At 49.7% G+C, this 20,053-nt stretch overlaps 1 protein-coding gene across 3 annotated transcripts in view; it reads right to left on the bottom strand.

Annotated features, from left to right (window-relative positions):
• The window catches only part of SDK1 (sidekick cell adhesion molecule 1), an 865,901-nt gene that overhangs the window by 111,646 nt on the left and 734,202 nt on the right, over window positions 1–20,053 (bottom strand). For all 3 annotated transcript variants that reach the window (XM_070484134.1, XM_070484135.1, XM_070484136.1), the window contains 3 exons: window positions 11,619–11,728; window positions 9,812–9,962; window positions 9,013–9,250 (listed from right to left, as the gene is read on the bottom strand). In XM_070484134.1, coding sequence (XP_070340235.1) covers window positions 9,013–9,250; window positions 9,812–9,962; window positions 11,619–11,728 — 499 coding nt within the window. The remainder of the gene's footprint in view (window positions 1–9,012; window positions 9,251–9,811; window positions 9,963–11,618; window positions 11,729–20,053) is intronic.

The following is a 20,053-nucleotide window of genomic DNA, read 5'->3' as shown; positions in this document are numbered from 1 at the left end:
GAAAGCGGGTTGTTGTGGACGTAGTTGGTTAAGACAAGGTCCTAGTGGAGTAGGCCGGGCCCCTAGTCCAATACGACTGGGGTCCTTATGAGAAGAACGCCACGTGCATGACAGACATGCACATGGCAGGGAGCACGCCACAGGAAGACTGGAGTGACGCTGCCACAAGCCGAGGAACCACCAGAAGCTGCGAGAGAGGCCTGGAACAGACCCTCCCCTGGCGCTTTCAGAGGGAGTGCAGCCCTGCTGACACCTTGATCTTGAACTTCCGGCCTCCAGAACTTTGAGAGAATAAATTTCTATTGTTTGGAGCCACTCAGCTTGGGGTGCCTTTTCACAGCAGCTCTTGGAAACTAACACGGTCTTTGAGAGGAAGTGCCGGGATTCACGCATGCGGGGGAAGAAGCGCTGTTGGGTTATCTGGTGGGCTTGACTGGGTCTCTCCCACACCTGGGGGTTCTGAACACAAAGGTGAGGGAGGGAATAGTGGTCATGCCTAACAGGACAAGACGCTGGGGAAACACTGAGCCTGGGGCGGGGGTGGGGGGGTGGCACTCGGCACCCACCTCTGTCCACCTTCGTCCCCACAGGGGAAGTCACGGAGGGCATCCTAGAGGGCAGAGACCTCAGCTGCCAGCTCCAAGAAAGAGAAAATTCCTTGCTTTGACAGCCCAGGAGGCTGCAGCTTCTCCCTCCCGTTCTCTACCTACTCCGCTGACTATCTCCAGAACACGGGCATCAGATCGGCTGCCAGGGCAGGTCAGCCAGTGTGCCCGCACAGCGGCAAAGGCACCTGTTCGCGCCTGTCAGTACCAAGCACACGGACCCTCCTTGTATTTCTGGAGAGAGAGAACGCTGGTCAGCCTGCACCTGGGAGATAAACTTTTTCTTCCCAAATGTGTCAGTTGAGAGTCATTCTTTCAGTTATTCAGTCATTCAACAAAATAATATTAATTCGTTGGAGCAGTTAAGTGTCACAGAAAAAGAATATTTATAATTTCAAGTTTCCTCCCCGAAGGGGAAGGATGCTTGTCACACATGCCACTCTGTGTGCTCAGTGCCTTCCAGCGGTGGCTCCACGGCGCTCATTCACCTTCTCTGTGCCTGCCAGGGGGCCCCCACGGAGTGTCTTAAATTCCACCATGGCAGTTGCCAGGAAATTGCTTACATACATGCGTATTTTATTAAAAAATGAGTGATAAACTGGTAGCTTGATTCAACTATGTATTAGAGGAGCCACTGTCATTAAGAGAAAATGTGAGCCTATGATCCCCTTACTTTATCTTCTGACTTTATATAGAATAAGATGAGAACCCCAAACATACTGTATGCCCAAGATATTAGAGCTGTGTTCTAAAAACTCTGTCCCTGTCCGTAAAAAGACAGGCCATCGTCATAGCAACATGACTGGTCCTCCTCTCCAATCCTTAACTGCTTCCCGCGGGTCACTCTTTGAAACGGTCGGTGCCCAGCTCTCACTAGATCTCCCAGGAACGCCGATTTCCCACCATGTGGTGACATGTGCACCATTTACTGGAGGGCCAGCTGCGGCCCCGAAGGGGGAGGGCAACCTGGTAATCATAGCAACTCAGACACGGCGCTTACAATGTGGCTGGCCCTCTAACGAGGAGAGAGGCAGGGAAAACGGCAGCGTTCAAGATTAAAATTTCAGCTGAGGCCGGTTCCACCAGGATAAAATCTGCCATTTAGTTACAAAGTATTTATGTTTTTAAGATTTGAAGGAAAAAAATCTCACCCGTTATCTATTTTGAAGTAGATTCAACTCCTTTTCCAACCTAACATCTTACGTTTTCAGGCCGTCTTAGACATTCTCCTTTCATTAAAAATGACACCATTTCAAGCACTGACCCTGTCCTTCCTTGGCTCCCTCTCCTCTACAGGATTCCTCCCTGCTCAGCTCGCTGCTACTCCTCACGTCGTCTCTTTCGGTTCTTAAGCCTCATTTATCCTTATAATACATCATAATAAATCATAAGATGTCATGAAACCAGTTAGATGGCACTTCAAAGCAGTAACCTTCATTTACATGTGGCTCAAAACGTTCTGCTCCGTGCTCCCGACAATGGGTTTCGGCCCGCCTGGATGCGCTGCTGTTTTTCAGTACCAAGGTACCGCCGTCTCCACTGAGACGATGCTTTGCTCCAGATATGGGGCCTCAGTTTTATTCTCCTCTTCAGCTCTCTCCAATGCCCCCGCCATCAGCTCCGCTCCACCACTCGGTGCTGGCAACCCCTTTACCCTCCTCCCTACCTTCCCCGACTCCCCACCCACACCTCAAAATGCCGAGCAGGGCCCGACAGGATCAGCTCCCTGAGAGCAGATTTCTGTGCCAAGGATGGTGTGTGTCCAACTTCAGCAGAACCAGGGAAGGCAAGACATCAGAACTGCTGCGCCTGGGAGGGGCTTGCCAGTGAGAGGCGAGGAGCTTCCTGTATCAGAAGGTTCTGGAAGCTCCATTCAGAGGTGGAGGTACCAGAGCCCTACAGGACCAGCAACGCTGGAGGGGCTGCTGAGAATGCCCCAGATGGAGGGGACCAACACCTGAGCACCAGTACCCCTGGAGGAGAGATCAGCCCAAGAGGGGTCCTGAGGAGCCCACTCTTCCAGCATTAAAAATACCTAGAATCTGAATCATCCACATCATGAAATGAAGGTCAATAACCCTTCTATTCAATTTGTGATGAAAATAGCTGCTGAGCCAAAGCTCTTCTCTTCTTCTCAGTAAGAGAGGTGCTGGACCAAAATTTCTAAATGAACAAACATTTAAGTAAAAACTAAAAAATGATTTTCTGTAAGCCGTAATCCTCAAAAGCAGAAAGAATGGGATAGCTGACAAAGCAAAGCTTAAGTGGCAAGAACAAGGCTTCCTCTAGATCAAAAACTTTCTCAGCAAGTGAAGGATGAGTATGACGATGCTGAAATCGATGCAGTTCTGTCTGCAGGGCTGCGCGATCCTCCTCTAGCCAGATGTGCGCATCTTTGCATTGGTTTTTGTCGACCAAGACAAAAACAAACCCATTACGCTTTTTTGTAGATACAAAGTCTCACTCCAGATGTTTTCTTCCAACTCTGCTTCCTTCAGACGATCTCGTATGATCTCCTACACAATAACTGAAGAGACTTTCTTGAGCAATGTTGATGTTTATTTTTGCAGGGATTGCTACGTTTTCATTAATATTGAGGCTTCAAACTGCTTTGCCTTTGTAGGTAAGGTGCCTTTGCTCCAAATGGGTTTAGGATTTCCTCTCTGGCTTTGGTATTTTGCAGTAGCAGCAAAGTGCATTTTGGTGTAGATTTATTTATTTTTTTATTCTGCTCTGGATTCATCCCTCTTCAGTCTGATAACAATGTCTTACATCAATTCTGGAATTTCTCAGTCATGCTCTCCGCATATTTCCTCATGCTCATTTCCTCTCTCTTTCCTTTCTGGGTCTTATTAGATATAAGTTGGACTTTCTCATTCTATTCTTTATATCTTTCAACCTCTCTATCATATTTTCAATCTTTGTGTCTTTGTCCCGTACTTTGAGTTGTTTACTCGTATTAGCTTTTAGTTTGGTAATTTTCTCTTTAACAGTGTCTAAACTGCTTTTTACCCCAATCATAGTGTTTTATTTCCTATGACTGTGTACTACTTGTCTTTTCTTAAAAAAAATGCCTTAAAAAACAGTATCTTAATCTTTAAAGTTTTCTTTCTTTTAATAAATTTAAGAATTTAATATTTATTTCCAGCCTTATTGAGATAGAATCGACATATAACATTGTGTAAGATTAAGGTGTACGATGTATTGATCTGATACAGTTATATATGCAAAATGATTACTGCCATGGTGTTAGCTAGCACCTCCATCACGTAACATAATTACTGTTTCTTTTTTGTGGTGAGAACATTTAAGATCTACTCTCCTAGCCACTTTCAAGTGTGTCATATGCTATTATTAACTATAATCACTATGCCATACATAAGATTACTCAGAACTTACTCGTTTTACAACTGGAAGTCTTTAATAATTTTAAATGTACTTACTACATATTCTCTTTCAGACTAGTATGTACGGCAAAGCGATCAGGGCTCTCTCCCTTCCCTTCTTCCTTCCTTTTTTGAAGATGCTCATTCTTACTCATGGCGGATTATATCCTTGTGTGTCTGACAGCTGTGAGTTCATCCTTAAAGAGTCTTGATGGGGATTTGAGACAATTCAGCTGGAGCAGCATCCTTGCAGAGAACAGCCATGTGCTCGCTGGCTACTCACAAAGTCTGACCTGGAATCAGGTTTCCTTTGTGTTTTTTTTGTCTTTTCTTTTCATTTTGTTTTTGGAGGAGAGTAAAATCCTTTTTTGGGTATAATACATAATATTTCAGGAGGACTTGATCTCTGTTTCCCCTGGCGGTAGGAAGATATTCTGGTCAGTGGTTAGTGAGGACACTCTTCAGGGCCTTCCAATTATATGCAAAGTGTACAATCTCTGAATGATAGTTATTTTAATAACATTTTATCTGTTACAAATTAATCTAGGGAAGGCTGAGTTTTTTTTTAAAAAACAGCTTTATTGAGCTATAATTAATAAAGCATACAAGTCACCTATTGAAAGTGTACAATCCAGTGATTTCAGTGTATTCACAGAATTGTGCAATCACTATCACAGTGAACTTTAGACATTTCATCACCCCAAAAAGAAACCCTGTAGCTATTGCCAATCACTCTGCATTCCTCTCAGCCCTCCTCCCCAGCCCCAGGCAACCACGAATCTACTTTCTGTTGCTACAGGTTTGCCTATTCTGGACATTTCACATAAATGGAATCATACAAAATATGGTCTCTTGTGTCTGGCTTCTTTCATTTAGCATAATGTTTTCAAAGACTAACCATGTTGCGGCATTTGTCAGAATCTCATTCCTTTTTATTGCTGAATTATATTCCACTGTATGGATGGACCACATTTTATTTATCCATACATCAACTGATGGACACTTGGGTTGGTTCCACTTTAGCTATTACAAATAATGCTGCTGTGAACATTCATGTACAAATTTTTGTGTAGACGTATGTTTTCAATTCTGTTGGGTATATATCCAGAAGTGGAAATTCATGGGTCATATGGTAACTGTATGTTTAGCCTTTTGAGGAATTGTTAGACTGTTTTCCAGAGTGGCTGCACCATTCTACCTTCTCACCAGCAATGCATAAGGATTCTTATTTCTCCACATCCTCACCAACACTTGTTAGTGTCCATTTTGTTTTTAAATTTTATTTTAGCCATCTTAGGGGTGTGAAGTGGTATCTCATTATGGTTCTGATTTGCATTTCTCTGATGGCTAATGATGTGGAGCATCCTTTCATGTGCTTATGGGCCATTTGTACGTCTTCTTTGGAGAAATGTCTATTCAGATCGTCTGCCCAGTTTTTAAATGTGTTGTCCTCTTATTGTGGAGTTGTAAGAGCTCTTTACATATTCTGGACACCAGTCCCTTATCAGATGTATGATTTTCAAGTATTTCCTACCATTTTGGGGATTGTTTTTTTTTTTTTACATTCTTTATAGTATTCTTTGAAGCACAAAGGTTTTCATTTTGATGAAGTTCAATCTATGTATTTTTTTTTCTTTTGTTGCTTGTGCTTTTGGCGTCTGGAACCAAGTTTTACATTAGTTTCTCTTCTGGAAATTTCTGGACCATTCAGAGAGTGCAGATTCAGAACCCAAACCTGAGTCAGGCACAGGACTAAGAGTTACATACTTTTCCCCATTCAGAGTCCAGGTGGACAGGTAGACACAGACAGACTTCCCTGGGCAGATATTTTCAGTCTCCCCTTTCAAAGAAGCTACAGCCTTCAAGAGCCCTGACTTCACGCAGGGGTCTCGGTTCTACTCCCACCTCACACAGACTCAAGGCTGACTCTCCTGCTCCTGCATGGGCATCAAATCCCAAGTGCAGAGACCGCCAGTTGGAGCTGCCCCCAGGGCAGCCACAGCAGCAGCTGGACACCTACTGCTCTCGTTTTCAGTTCTCTTAAGCCTCTGACATCTGGGAATTGCCCCTGTTTTTCTAATGAGCATATCAACAAATTTAAAATTTCAAAAAATTATATTTTATCCAGAATTTTCCAGTTAGTTATAGCAGGAGCTTTTTTTTTTTTTCAATATTTTATTGCTCTATTACTGGAGTTAGCAATGTCCCTTAGAATTTTCCCAGTTCTCTTCTTTGTCACCAAGATTCAGATATTGAAGATGATAGAGCTTTTTAAAAATCCTTATGCTCACACAGTCACAAGCTGAGCATCCGTGTGTCTCAGTCTTTTATTTCTAACATGACACAAGCTGCAGCCTGAGAGAAAGCCGGAGAAGAGATCTGACACAGCCCGGGGTCTCTGGCAGACCTCTCCTCAGACGCTGGTCCTCGTGGAAGCGGGACGTGTCATGACGGCTGCTCTCCAGCGGCTCTCGTCAGCCCGGCCACGCTCACTAACAGCAGTCCTTGCCTGACACTCTTTCTGTTTCTTTGTCCTGCTGTTTCAGAGTTCTTCCCTCTGCCCACTCCCGCACGCCCACTCCCATCCTAGAGAAGATTGGGAAGAAATCAAGTCAAAGTCTGCCTGAGAGCCTTTGCTCTTGGATGAAACACCAGCGTGGAGTATGTGACTGAAAGGGGACCAAAGTCAAGGTGGATCAGTCCCAGGGACCTGCACCTGCATCCTGATAATGACACTGTCAGGTTCAGACCTATTCGGTGTCCGTGTCATTGGTGGGAACTGGGGAATGGGCCAAAAAGGATGAGAAGAGAAACCTTTCTCTGGTGCTTCCCGAACCGTTTCACAACATGACACACAGAGAAGTGACAATGGGTTGATGGACTGGGGTGTCCTCAGACTGCTACCTGCCACTCTGCGTAACGGCTAGGGATGCGGACACACCCGCCTGGCCTGGGCTCCTGGAGGCTGAGGGCTCGGCGTTTTAGCACAGCTGTGACCCCTTACAGCACAAACAGTACCCCAGTTGGCACTGGGTAAAAAAGTAACTGAGGGGGAGGCCGAAGGGCCAGGACAGCCCACCCGGGGTCAAATGCATCTTTTCCTTATCTCTCAAAGCTGATCCATTCCTCACTCCAGCTGGCCTCACTGCCCGACTTCTCAGCACTCTCTTGTCCCCTTGGCACTGCCTCCAAGTTTCTTGTGTCCCTCTTTAGAGTTCCCAACAGGGCCCTGGTGAAGAGAGGCAGGCCAGCACCGGAAGCGCCGGGACTCGCTGGATGCCTGTCCCTGCCTCCCTCTGCAGCGTCTTCGTCCTGACCATGACTGCCTCCAAAGCCGCCTCCAACCCTGCCAGCAGGCCCCGTGCCACCACGTCCTCTGCCCTCTGCTGGGTCCACTAGATGTTTTCTTCAGTGGCGTGCCATGCACTTGGCCTTCCTAACTCATCCATCTATGTATTTCCCATCAAGGCCACTCTGAGTGCTAACTGTATCTTCTAAGCAGTTTTCAGTGTTTACAAAATTAATTAACTCTGTTACATAAAACGATGACAGTGACAGGCAGACTGTTTTTTCACACAATGCTTTAGCACATGGATGGCAGCAGAGAGTTCTGGCTGGGGAGCAGGAGAGGCCCTGGGGCATTTTTGACGACTCCAGGGTAGAAACAGCTGCTGGAGGGTGCTGGCCACCTCTCGACTCCCTTCTGTCCTACATGGGCTTCCAGGGCGACCTCTTTGATTCTGTTCCCAGGGAGCCTCAAGAAAAGGAGGACGCCCCCTGGGCTCAGGAAGCATCCTAGGAAACAAAGCTATGTCACAATGGAGCCAAGACAGCAGAGCTGTGGTATTTTCACTTAACGGAGACACCGTGAAGGGAAGGGAAAGAGAACGAACAGTAATGTTCGACACGGATAAATAAAAGGGACAAGGACGTCCTCGGGGAGGGAGTCGGGAAGTCCTGGTCTTCTCTGCCCAAAGACCAGTTTACTGTCTCAAACTTTCTACCTTCTGCTCACCCCGCGTCTGGGCAGAGGTCAGGAACGTATTTTGAGTGCTATTTCCAACAGCCCAGGCTAGTCTGGAATTAACAGCTCCTCGTATGTCAAGTGCACGCTGTGACGTCGTTGGAAGACTGGGAGAAGAGCAGTGAGCTCATTTGTTTTCAGGAGAAAACCTCACGATTTCACACTCGCTAGAAGAACTGGTCTGGTCACAGCGCATCTTTAAAGAGCGTCAGGAGCACTCTCGTCTTTGTGTTTCTACAAACTCAAACGGGGCTCGGAAGGGTGCTCCAGACCTCTGTTGGCTGGTCAGTCCAGGAAGGCTACAAGATTAGGGCAACACGTCTGTCTCAACCTGAGCCTGACGGATCTGAGCAAAGGACTGTGCGCCGTTGCGGGACAGGCTTTAAGAGGCAGAGGTGCCCCCCTTGCTCTCTCTTTGCCCTCGGGTTGCTGGGTGCAGACGGTGATCAGCCCTCCAGCCAGCAGAGCCTGGGCGCCTAAATCACCCCATGGAGGAGAGCCACCCACCAAACAGCAACACCCGCGGTAGACCGCAATGAGTGAGAAACAAACTTCTCTCGCATTAAAGTGACTGAACTTGGGAGGATCTCTTTGTCAGCGTAGGCGAGACATGCTCTCCTCATGTACCACGACACTGCTTTGTCAAGATGAAGTCTTGAACACCTGGGTCATAAAGCTCTCCCTTAGAATCTCTACACACTCTTGCTTTTTATCATTGGTGGTGAATATTATCCCTAATTTAAAAAATGATAACATGAGTCCAGCCTCTGGTAGAATTCATCATCAATTTCAGATTAGTGGCACGGGGTTCTAATGAAGTTCTACTTAAATTACAGTTGAGGTTGACCTGATTGCTGGGTTAGGGAAGGGCCAACATCGCTACACGCAGGAGGGATGAGCCAATGAGATGCCAGTGAGATTCCGGGCTGCTAAGCCCCGTGTCCAGGGGACACGGAGAGGGGCTGAGTCTCTGGGGCCGGAAAAGCCTTCATCTTACCTGACTCCCGCGTCCGACCCCGCACCACCTCGCTCCAGGGCCCGGCCCCGATGGCGTTGAACGCCTGCATCTGCAGCTCGTACTCGGTCCACTCCTCCAGCTCCTCGATGGTGAATTCCCTCTCAAGCCGGTCGTTGATGACTTGGGTCAGCGCTGGAGACTGGAGGTCGGGGCGCCAGTACTTGATCCTGTAGCCCACCGACTCGGGGTTCCCGTTGTACTGGGAGTCAGGCAGGGGCTGCAAGTGAACGACAGTCGGTGGTGAGCTGACGCCTCAGGACTGTCACCCGTCAAGGTCTCCGGGTGTGGGCCTGCCGTCTGAGGCCAGTTCCAGGGAAGATATTTTCTGCGGGGAATATGCTTAGAAACTTTCCTCTACTTGTCCCTGTAACTTTTCTTCTGTTAATTAAATGAAATTCTGTCAGTAACGTTGGACGGACATAATTTCTTTCAATACATTTTGGTTTAATTTTGTGGGGATATGTTCTGATTAAATGTCAAGCTGGTTCTCTTAAAAATATTGAGTAGTGGTTTCACGCTGACCTAGGTTAGGGGCTCATAGGTCCAGCCTGTAGTAGCACCGGCTTTCCTCCCCGAAAGAACATTCCTCAGTTCCAAGAAGCTGGGGAGTAATGTTCTAACTAATGAGGTAGCCCGAGCTGTCTGAGATCCAACACCAACTGCGAAACATTAAACTCTCTTGGTTTAATGATGAGATTAGTTTGACTGGGACAAAGGCATGACGAGGAAATGACTAAGCTCTCTGTCCCCAAAACCCCCCTCCCGCCCCCCAACTCACCACCCAGCGGAGCCGCAGGCTGGTCTCACTAGCAGTTCGGACGGTGAGGCTGGTCGGAGCCACATCAGGGGGCGCCTGCAGCGTCTGGATGACCCGGGAGGACTGACTGAAGGGGCTGGCCCCAACAATGTTCACCTGCCTCATTCGAAATCTAGAGGCGAAACCATTGACAAGAGTTATTCTGCAGCAAAAGGTCATGTGAAAAACAACAAGGACATGACTGTTTCTTGCTGGGCTCAGACATGCATCTACCCGTATCATTAAGGTGGTAGCTCAAGGACACTGTCATCAAAAATGCAAATTATGTATGTGGCCCTTTTCCCTAAGAGCCTCCAAAGAATGGCAAATTCAATGCAACTCAATGATCTTAAATCCCCAAGTGAAGTATACTGGATGGGTGACATGCCAGAAATCTGTGTCATCAGCTGCCATTGGCTGATTCAAGCTTAGGGCAATATCATGGGATCAGGGGTCAAGGAGCTATGTAACAGAACTGGAGTGTCCGAATGTCACTACCAAACGACAGCTTTGAAAGTCCAATGTCTTTTTAACGACCAAGGACGCCCCACACCCATTCTCTATTGGTTCAGAAGAGGGGAAATGAGCCCAGAATCCACACCCTGGGACTCAACCCCATTGGTAGCTGAGACCTTTGGCAGACCAGATTTGTCTCCATTTCCTTAGCGATAAAAGGAGGCTGGAGTGAGATGTTCTCTAAAGTCTATGTCAATGTTTTCAGTTCCAGCTCTTCTAGATTTATATGTACAATTATTTGAATTGAACTTATATACAAGAAAAATATCCTAAGCACACACAGATAATTATGAGAGAGGCTTCCCAAATTTACACGAATTTAAGACAGGGACATTGGCCTCTAATCACAGTTTCTGACCTTTGAAAAAATTACATGCTTATGCTAATTTCACATGGTAAGTCTTGAATCCCAGCTCATTTTATGCTAAATGTTTTTCTCCAAAAATGAGTGTATAGTACCTTGATTCATCTGCTCTAATCTTAGGAAGGATGTTAAAATGAATAGAAGTGATACAGCGTCTCTCATTAGGTTCTTTTTTAAAGCCTAACTTTAGTATTACACTGAAAAAATCTTCTTTCACCTTTTACTCCCTGAATTAGTCATTCTTAGTCTTTTATTCCCCGACCTCATGAAATGTATCCGTCCTGGCAGAACAATGACATTATCAAACTCAACATCTGGTGATAACTGGAAATTTCATCTCCTTCAATGATCTTACGGGAAGTTATAACATCTCTAACAGCTCCTGATCACTCTCCCCTTTGTTAAGGCCAAGGATTTACTGCCTGGAAAAGTTTCAGGAGCAAGAAGCAAAAGGTTACATGGCATGTTAAGTGCCTGATTAGTGAGACCAGCAACTCCTGAGCCTCTGAGGGGGGAAGCGGAAGGATGTCCCCAGGACATCTGCTTTGTTTACACACAGCATGTTGTTGTCCCAGAAGGTCACAGAGTTTTGTAAAGAAAAGCGTCACCTCTTCAGCTGCCCCAGGCTCCTGGTTAGGAAGCCCACTATAATAGTGAGCCATTCCTATGGGGTGTCTGGCCAGCTGGTGTTGACGGGAAGAACGTTGCTCAACTAGCATCAGGGATGTAATCTCCTTTGCAATAATACTCAGCAGTGCGTCTTGCTCCTAAAGGTTTGATTTACTGTTATGGTCACTTGGAAACTTCTCAGTGACATGCCCGTGCCTGGGTTTTGCTACTGCAGACTGAAGCCACCTGCTGGGGATGCCACACATCCCCCTGCGGGCGGTTATCACCAGCTGCTCTCACCTGTAATGAGTGTAGGGCGTGAGGTTGGGGATCTCCAGCATCTGGGCATCAGGCTCGTTCTCCTCCTCGTAGAGGCTCACCCACTCCTCCTCATCACCGATGGCTCCGACCTGTGGGAAGGGAGATCCTGGGACCGGCTGGACCGGCTGCAGGTGAGTGGAGTCCTGCACAGCACGCCCCCCACCCCCCAACTTGTGCCTTGGAGGTGTAGGTCTTGCTATTCCCACCATCGCGTCTGGGTGGGTTTTAGTCAAAAGCTCACAGTCAGGACTCGGTCTCTCCCCACGCCCACTCTGCCCCTTTCTGCCCCAAACACGTACCAAAGACACCACTGCTGGCAGGGACACAGGAAGGTCCTTACTCAGAGAAGGACTCCCTGCTGCCCCGGGGGCTAGACCGGCAGGTGAAGTCGCTCTCAGAGGTAAAAGAATCCCCTCAGGGCAGAGCTGCTTCCCTCCGGACAGAGACGGGCCCTTCCCCAGTCCACCAAGAAGCTCCCATGGGTGCCCTCCGTGCTCTCCCAGCTTCTGCCTCACCTGAGACTCTGGTGCTGCCCAGGGGTTGTCTCTTGCTGATTTTATCCCTACTCCTGAACCTCGCGTCCAGTTGGCCTGCTCAGGTCGTATTTTCATGTTGCTCCGACCCTCCCAGGACCCCCCAACCCCTGTTCTGACCCCGAGCCACACCTCTTGTGATTTCCTGCTACTGCCCGAGGCAGCGTCCAGTCCTGCCCGCACCCATCCGACCACATCCCTCACCCGCCTGGCTGGTGCCCTGGGGCCTGTCCCAGCGAGGGAGCAGCAAGAGGAGACACCACGACGTCCTGCCAGCCAGGAAAGCTCTAGGATCTCTACTCTGCAGGGTTCTGCATCCCTGTCCCAGGCATGCTCTGGGCCTTGTGCAGGCTGTGTGGCTCTGGGGACCCGGGGGACACATACAGAGGGAAGGCCATGAGCACGGAGAGTGTCAGGCCAAACAAGTTGTGTCCAGGCGGGTCAGCCCAGGGCCCTGTGCGTTTAACACTTCATAAATGACTTAAACGTGCCCATTAAGTTTGCAGAGAAACCAAGTTGGCAGGTGGCCGGGTTATTGGATGATGGCATGAGAATTCAAAAGGACCTTGGTAAACTGGAGAAACGGCCATGGAGGACGAGGAGGAGATTGAGCAAACACATGGTGGGCGGCCTGCTTCCTAAAGAAAACTAAACGCAAAATACAAAGCTCTAAGTGCTCTGAATTGCAAACATGAAAGTAGTTTGGCAGTTTCTCAAAAGTTAAATACAGAGTCAGCACATGACCCAGCAATTCCACCCCCAGGGAAATACCCAAAAGAAGTGAAAACTGGTCCTCTAACAAATAGACCCACACGTGGTCACAGCAGCCCTATTCACCATAGCCGAAGGTGGAAGCAACACAAATGTCCATTGACGGATGAAGGGATAAACAAATCGTGGTCCTTATACACGATGGAATACTATTCAGCCATAAAATACACCCTACAATGTGGATGAACCTTGAAAACACCATGAATGAAAGAAGGTAGACCAAAAGGCCACACGATAAATGATTCCATTTTATAAAATATACAGAATCAGTAAATCCAGAGAAACAGAATGCAGATTGGTGGTCACGAGGGGTTGAGGGAGGAGGGAACAGAGAGTGACTGCTTGACCAATAAGCTATTTTCTTTGGGGGTAATGAAAATGTTTTGGAACTGGATGGGGGGCGTGGTTGCATAGCACTGTGAATGCACCACCTTGTGACTTGCACACTTTAAAATGGTTAACTTTAAGTTATGTCAATTTCACTTCAATTGAAAGAAAAACATTAAAATAAAATGTGGGATGATTGGCCAAAACCATTTGGTGGAGAAAGATCCGGAGGTCAGAGTTAATAATGAGTGGCCCGGGGGTCAGCAAAGCAGCAAGGCAGCTGAGTGGGCAGCGAAATCCGGAAGACACTGTGCAGTCTGGACAGCGGAGGAAGGGGGCCAGTCTCCTCCAGTCCTCAGCAGCCCGCAGATGCTCACTCAGAGACACAGCAATGAAAGAGTGAGAGAACAACATGTGTGTGGATGGAGCAAGGCTGTACAGAAGAAGGGAGGGATCTAGGCTAAACTGGGTTGGATGAGCTCTCCTGAGACCCAAGCGCCCACCAGGCCCACGGCTGCCACCTGCCTCCCACCACTGTGTCTACGACACGGAAAAGGACAAGGAGGAGAAGACTTGCCAGTGCTGACCACGGCCTGGGGCCGCCAGCCCCGCTGGACAAACAGAGGTGGGTCTCCCACAGTGTGACCGGGGCTTCCTGGGAACCTCGGGAGAGCCTGATGTGCACCTGGAAGCCCCGCCCCGGCTTGGTGTCTAGCAGAGAGGAGACACACAGTGTTTACCTGTGGGAGGAAGGGAGGAGGAGCTAACAGATAAGCCACAGAGCAGGGAGAAGTTTTCCCAGCCCTTTTACACCAGAGGAAGCCAAGCTGGAAAAGAGGACCCTTTTCCGAGTGTTTGTCACAGCCCAGGACACCTCTGGTGCCTTCAGGGAAAGGATAAGCATGCAGAGCAGTCGGAGGGGGCGTATCCAGGACGTGCTCGGGCTCTTGTGGGGGTGGGGGATGGGGATGGCAGGCGGGCTGGAGCCAGACGATGGGGGAAGGAATACCTGAACCCCACGTCATCTCTGCCCTATTAGTTCCATTCTATAAATTCTTAATACCACGCATGAATTCCTTAAAGTCGAACTGCTAACTAGTTCAGCTGAATCGTATTGGGTGTCACGGGACCCCTGTTGAATGGAGGGCCCAGCACGACGGTTTAGTGGTTTCAGAGTCCGAGGTGACAGGATTCTGGGGGTATCGAACCAAACACTTGTGCTATTTCTTGGAAGTTAAGTTTAGGAAAAAAAGAAAAGGAAGGAAAAAAGAAAAAAAGAAAAAGAGATGACTTCAGTCTTAGGGCAGTCAATTCAAGACCTTTCTGTCTCACTCAATCAAATGCTGTGGAAGCACTCCAATCCAGGCAGGGCAGCCGTTGCTAGCTACAGTGGGTGACGGAGGTGGGTGCTGGGCTGGTGGCATCTGCTCCCTACCACTTGGGCGCTGCCATGCGGGTGCTGGGGCGCTTGTGTGAAGGGAGCAGACGCCTGGCTGTTCATTTATTATCCAAGGCCCTAGGCCTACCCGTGGAGGCCCACGTACCTTTGCAAAGCCACTCCTTTTCCTTTCTCTCTGCGGCCCCACTGACACCCCTCCAACCTCCGATGCTTTGCTGAGCTCCTGGACAGAGAAATAAACCGGGCTAAGAAACAACTGGGTCCTGGTGGTGGTGGGGCTCTTGACCTTGAGGCCAGGCATGTATTGATTCTGGCTGCCTAGTTGCTTTGCCGGCCCTGGAAGCATTCGTCTGCGGGCCTGGTGCCTGCACTGACCCCATGGACATCCACCTTGGCAGGATGGCCACACGGCCTTGGCAGGGTCAGCGGGGGTCAGTGGCACTGGGTTTGGAAGCCTGTTCCACCCACATGACCAGGCTCAGAGAACTGGCAGGACCTCCGATGCCACCGGAGGAGAGAGACACTCAGGAGGCATCCACGGGCGTCGGGAGGGCAGGAAAGGCTGAGGTGGCAAGAAGCGACAAGCTAACCTGGTTTCTCTGAGAACTCTGGGCCTGAAACTCCATTAGTGAAGAGCCTGGGAAATGGTTCCCTGCCTTGGAAGGTGGGAGCCAGCGGGATGATGACACGACTTCATCTTCCTGGGATGAACGATGCCCCTGCCCCGGGGTCTCCCAGGAGGCAGGGCTTTCATTTCAGACTTCCAGGGGCTGGTGGCCTTCTCAAATAGAAGACCTCTACGCTGCCTTCTAAGAAGGTGATTGCTGATTGTCTGGAGGGCTAGGACAAATGGATTGGGTCACCTAAGGTCACACTTCCCTGCCCTTCCACTCTGGGCCCCATCTCCTTTTTAAAGATTTGAATGGGTGCCAAATCACTAGCAAGCCCAGGTGGGCTCCGATGGCTCCGTTTGGCTGCACTGCCACTGCTCCCTGCAGCCCCAGTGTGTCACTGCCTGAGGCATCGCTTGCTCTCAAACACCTGTACCTTGCAAAGTCTCGTTCCTCCCTCTAAAATGCACCTCCCCCTTCTGCTCCTTCCCTACACAGCTGGCAAACTCCTCCAGAATCTGGAGAGCATCTGGGCCTTTGGGAAGCCGCCATGAACAACACCCTCCTCGCCCCCCTCCTCCCGCAGCCAGGCTGCCAGGATGCGACGTCTAATTCTGCGCTCTCATGGCATCTTCTGCTACCTGTGACACAGTGCCGATCATATGTGTCAAAGCAGCCACTTAAAAACATGACTCTCATACAAATACATAGTGCGTGTCAAAGATTTATTTTGCTCGTTAATGAGCGAATCAGCAGGGTGGTAAAAACTGGTTTAAGGAGAATGCCAGAGTCAGAGTATGTGGAGTCAATGAAAGAAAGAAGGCTGTGATAAGATTGCAAAGTTAGAAATAAAACCGGTCATAAGAGCCACGTGACTGTAATCTCTGGGTCTGCACCTTTAAATCTTCTGCACGTTGGCATCTAACTTTACAGGTTCTGGGCCAAATCGGAAAGAGGAAGTCAAACACAATTATAGTCCTTATGGCAGATGAGCCTTAGGAAGACTTATTAAACAAGGCCCTAGTACTGGAGTTAGCAAACTACGGCCCATGGGCCACATCTGGCCCACCTCTTGTTTTCGCAAATAAAGTTTTATTGGAACAAGGCCGCGCTCCTTGGCTTGTGTATTGCCAATGGCTACTTGGCTGCTCCCACAGCAGAGCCGCGTAGTTGCAGCAGAGACCGTCTGGCCTGAAAGCCTAAAGTATTTACCATCTGGCCCTTTACAGAAAAAAATTCGCCAACTGCTGCTCGAATGTTCCACAAAAAGGCATGTAGTGCTCCCTCTGCCTCCTTTCCGAGGGGTCTTGCCATGCTTGTTGTCACTTTTGTCTGCATGGCCGACCCTCATTGCCGACTCATTGCCGACTGGGTCTGACTCCCAGCGTCTCCCCTAGGGTCCCGCCTGACCTCGGGGGCCCAATCTGTGGGTTTAACACATGAATGGATATACAAATGAACATGTGTACGATTTCAGAATTAGTATTAAAAATGGGTTGTCTGGCCCTGAGCTACAAAAGCAAATTATTACCCAAAACGTAATTTTACTTACAGAACTCTAGGGGAGGAAACTTAAGTTTCTATAATAAATTCAAATTTCAACTTCATTTTGATTTAAAGAGACCAAGATTTTTTTTTTAGTGAGGAATGGAAGTCCTTTAATACTTGCTGGGCTTCTCTGCTCCCTAGTTAGATTTCCAGACCATCACCACAGAGTGTTCTAGCTAACGATGCGCTGGACACAGAGCATGGCAGAACTCTGAAGATGAAACAAATCAGAGCTCCACAGGGAAGCTGGGATTTTGACGGGCTTTTTTTTCCCTTCTTCTTTTAAAGCTAACAAACAGGACTTTACAATACTTATTACAGAAGCAGAAACGGGACAACTTCAAGTCCCGCTCAGCAGGGGTTGGTCGTTAGGACCCACAAGGAGCATGCTGTCCCTCTGCTAACTCAGAGAGCTGCTGCCCTGCCTCTTCCAGCGGAGGCTCTGGCCATGTGCCTGCCTCCACGGCTGGCCTGTATTTGACACCAGCTGGCCAGGAGGCTGGCCCCTTTGGACACGTGAGCCCATTAATACATGGGGATCCCAGACCCCACCTCCAAGTGGGTTTATCTATCAAAACTGAGTTGTCTGCCTTGGGAAAGCCTCTGAGGTCAGCAGGGCCTCTGAGGGGTCAGGTGGAAACCAGCCTGCCGGGGCAGGACCTCCAATGCCCCCACGGAGGCCTTGATGGCCGGGACAAGCGCGGCACCCCAGAGGCCAGGAGATCAATGGTGACTCAGAGGACGATCATTAACCTCATCCAGAAGGTAACTGCAGCTGGAGGGGAGTGTAGGAAACTGCAGCTGTGCTGGGGAGAGGAGGAGGAGCAGGAGGGCGGGAGGAAACAGCTCTCCTTTCATCCAGAGCTAAGGCGAGGAAAAAGACACTCCAAGAATTCACTCCATGGAAACCCGCCAAGCAAGTGCACCCTGCTTGGCTGAAACTCTGGTGTCAGCAGGAAAACTTGCACATCAAGCAACTTGCAGTTACGGAGTCCTCCTTGTTCGGAGCGGCCTTCCTCGGCGCCCGAGCCAAATGAAGCCTCGCAGCGAGACAGCTGGAGGGCACAGAGGAAGCAGACAGATGGGGCGTCTCCACATTGTGCTGCTGGCAAATCACCGCACAACCAGGAAGGGGCTCAGGCCTGAGCGAGGCTGTCCCGACCCTGAGACGCACTGGGACGGTGTGCAACTCTAATGAGATGTTAAGGGGATTCTGCCTAGCGCTGGACTGGTCTTAGCTGGGGAGGAGGTTTCATGCTTTGAAACAGCTGGAAGCCGGACTCTCTGGCCCTCCCTCCTGCGCGCCCAACTAGCTAGTTGGTTATTTCCTTATTTACTTTTTTTAACTATTTAGCATTCTTTCTATCTTCAGAAGCGGGAGGACTGTGAAATGACCGCTTGAGTCTTCCATCACGTTCCTTCCGTCTCAAACGCTGCTTTTTGGGTATCTCTGACACCAGGTCCTCTTGGGCCCCTCTGGCTTTCTAGATGCCTCTTCTCTTGTTCCTCCTTTACCCCTAACAACCCCAAAAGGCAGTCCCTCCCCAGGTCTGTCCTGGCCCTCTTCCTTTCTCCCTGTCAGCAATGGTCTCCTTCCTCCTGGCATTTCGTGTCCCTCCACAAGGACGTCTCAGGCCCCGTGCGTGGCCTTCGTTCCTACCGAGCGCTGGGACGTTTCTAAGTTCTGGACATCTCTGAGCTAGCACCTCAAACCCTACAGGCTGACAGCAGAACCGGTTCTCTTCCTCCCATATGTACCCGCCTTGGACGGCCATATTTGTGGGCATGGCACCATGGTCCTCTGTCACCGAGGATGGAGAACAGGAGCCATTTCCCCTGCCACTTCTCCCTGACTCTGCCCAGTGTGGGAGCCCCCAGCCTCTCTTACGTTTGCTTGATTTCAATGCCGGGACCCTGGCATAGAAGCGCCTGCCCTCTTGCTTGAACTATTGGTAGTCTAGCCCAGCGAATTAAAAGAAAGGAGTACAATCTCTCGTAAAAGCCTCTCCATGCGAAAACAAAGCAAACGGCCAGGGCTGCCCGGGCGCTTGCCCTCGGGTTCGCGTGGTGGCCTCTGGCCTATGGAGCCAGCTTCTCTGACGAGCAGTTTGAAAACCACAGGTCTAACAACGCCCCTGACATGTATCTCCTCGAGGGACTCCCTTCCCAGGCCAGGCACCCTGCACAGTCCATGATGATAATGTCCCCGAAGCACAAAGCTCAGAATGTTCTGGGCCTAAGTTGTAGCCACCAAGTGAGACATTAGGCGTGGATGAACTTGAAGGTCATCCAGTTCAACTAGCACGTGGCTTTAGCCCTCGGACCCACACTCCATCTAACGGCCTTCCCGTCCACAAACGCGAGCCCAGCCTCGTTCTCCGGCCTGCTCCGTGGCCTCGTCCTACCCAATCTCCCCTGTCTTATCACCCCCGTGCTCCTCAGCTTTTCCTACTTCATTCCTCCATTGTATCCCCCCGAAATATCCTTCTAGAAATGAGTTTTTCCATGAAGTCCTCCCCTCCCATGAAGAGGCTTCTCTCGGAGACCATCTGTGGGCCATGACTGTCCCTGCCTGGGGCGTCCCTGGGCACCAAGCCTGCCCTCCCCGAGTCGTGGGCCCGCTGCGCCCAGCCCCGAGCCCCGCTCCCAGACAACATGGGGACGGGACTCGGGAAGAGTCTCAGCCCTCCTCCCCAGTCACCAGCTCCTGCTCATCTCTAAAGCGAGGGTGGCCTCCTCCACGTCTGTCACGGACGTTGAGGTGTATGGCGTTTGTGTCTGTCCCTTCTCCCCCACGGATACGACCCCTCTTGGGACAAATGGGAATGCCCGCAGCTCCCTGTGCCCCATGACGGGATTCTGTGCCCCTTTCTGAGATCCTGAGATGCCCATGAGGACACGGAGGGAGTGTGAGGGGAGAGTATGGAAAGGCACTGGGGCGTGACACTGGCCGGCCACCTGCTTGTGTGCAGCTGGGCGCCTCAGCCTTAGCATCTCCAGAGTGAGGACAGTGATTGCCCCCAAGGCTCATCAGGAATCTCTGATGACGGGACAAGGTGTGTGAAGTGCCCAGAACACACTGGCACATGGCACCATGCTCGGAGACCCAGAGAGGCAGTTCCTTACGGACAGCTTTAGACAGAAACAAATAAGCCCTTCACACCGGCTCCAGCTTCCCCTTTGGGTCTCGTCTCCCATCGCGTCCTGCTCACACACACCTGATTA

The sequence above is a fragment of the Equus asinus genome, chromosome 14 (assembly GCF_041296235.1).
Source record: "Equus asinus isolate D_3611 breed Donkey chromosome 14, EquAss-T2T_v2, whole genome shotgun sequence".
Lineage (NCBI taxonomy): Eukaryota > Metazoa > Chordata > Mammalia > Perissodactyla > Equidae > Equus > Equus asinus.
Note: the sequence above shows the minus strand (reverse complement) of the source record. Positions and strands in the feature narration are given on the sequence as shown.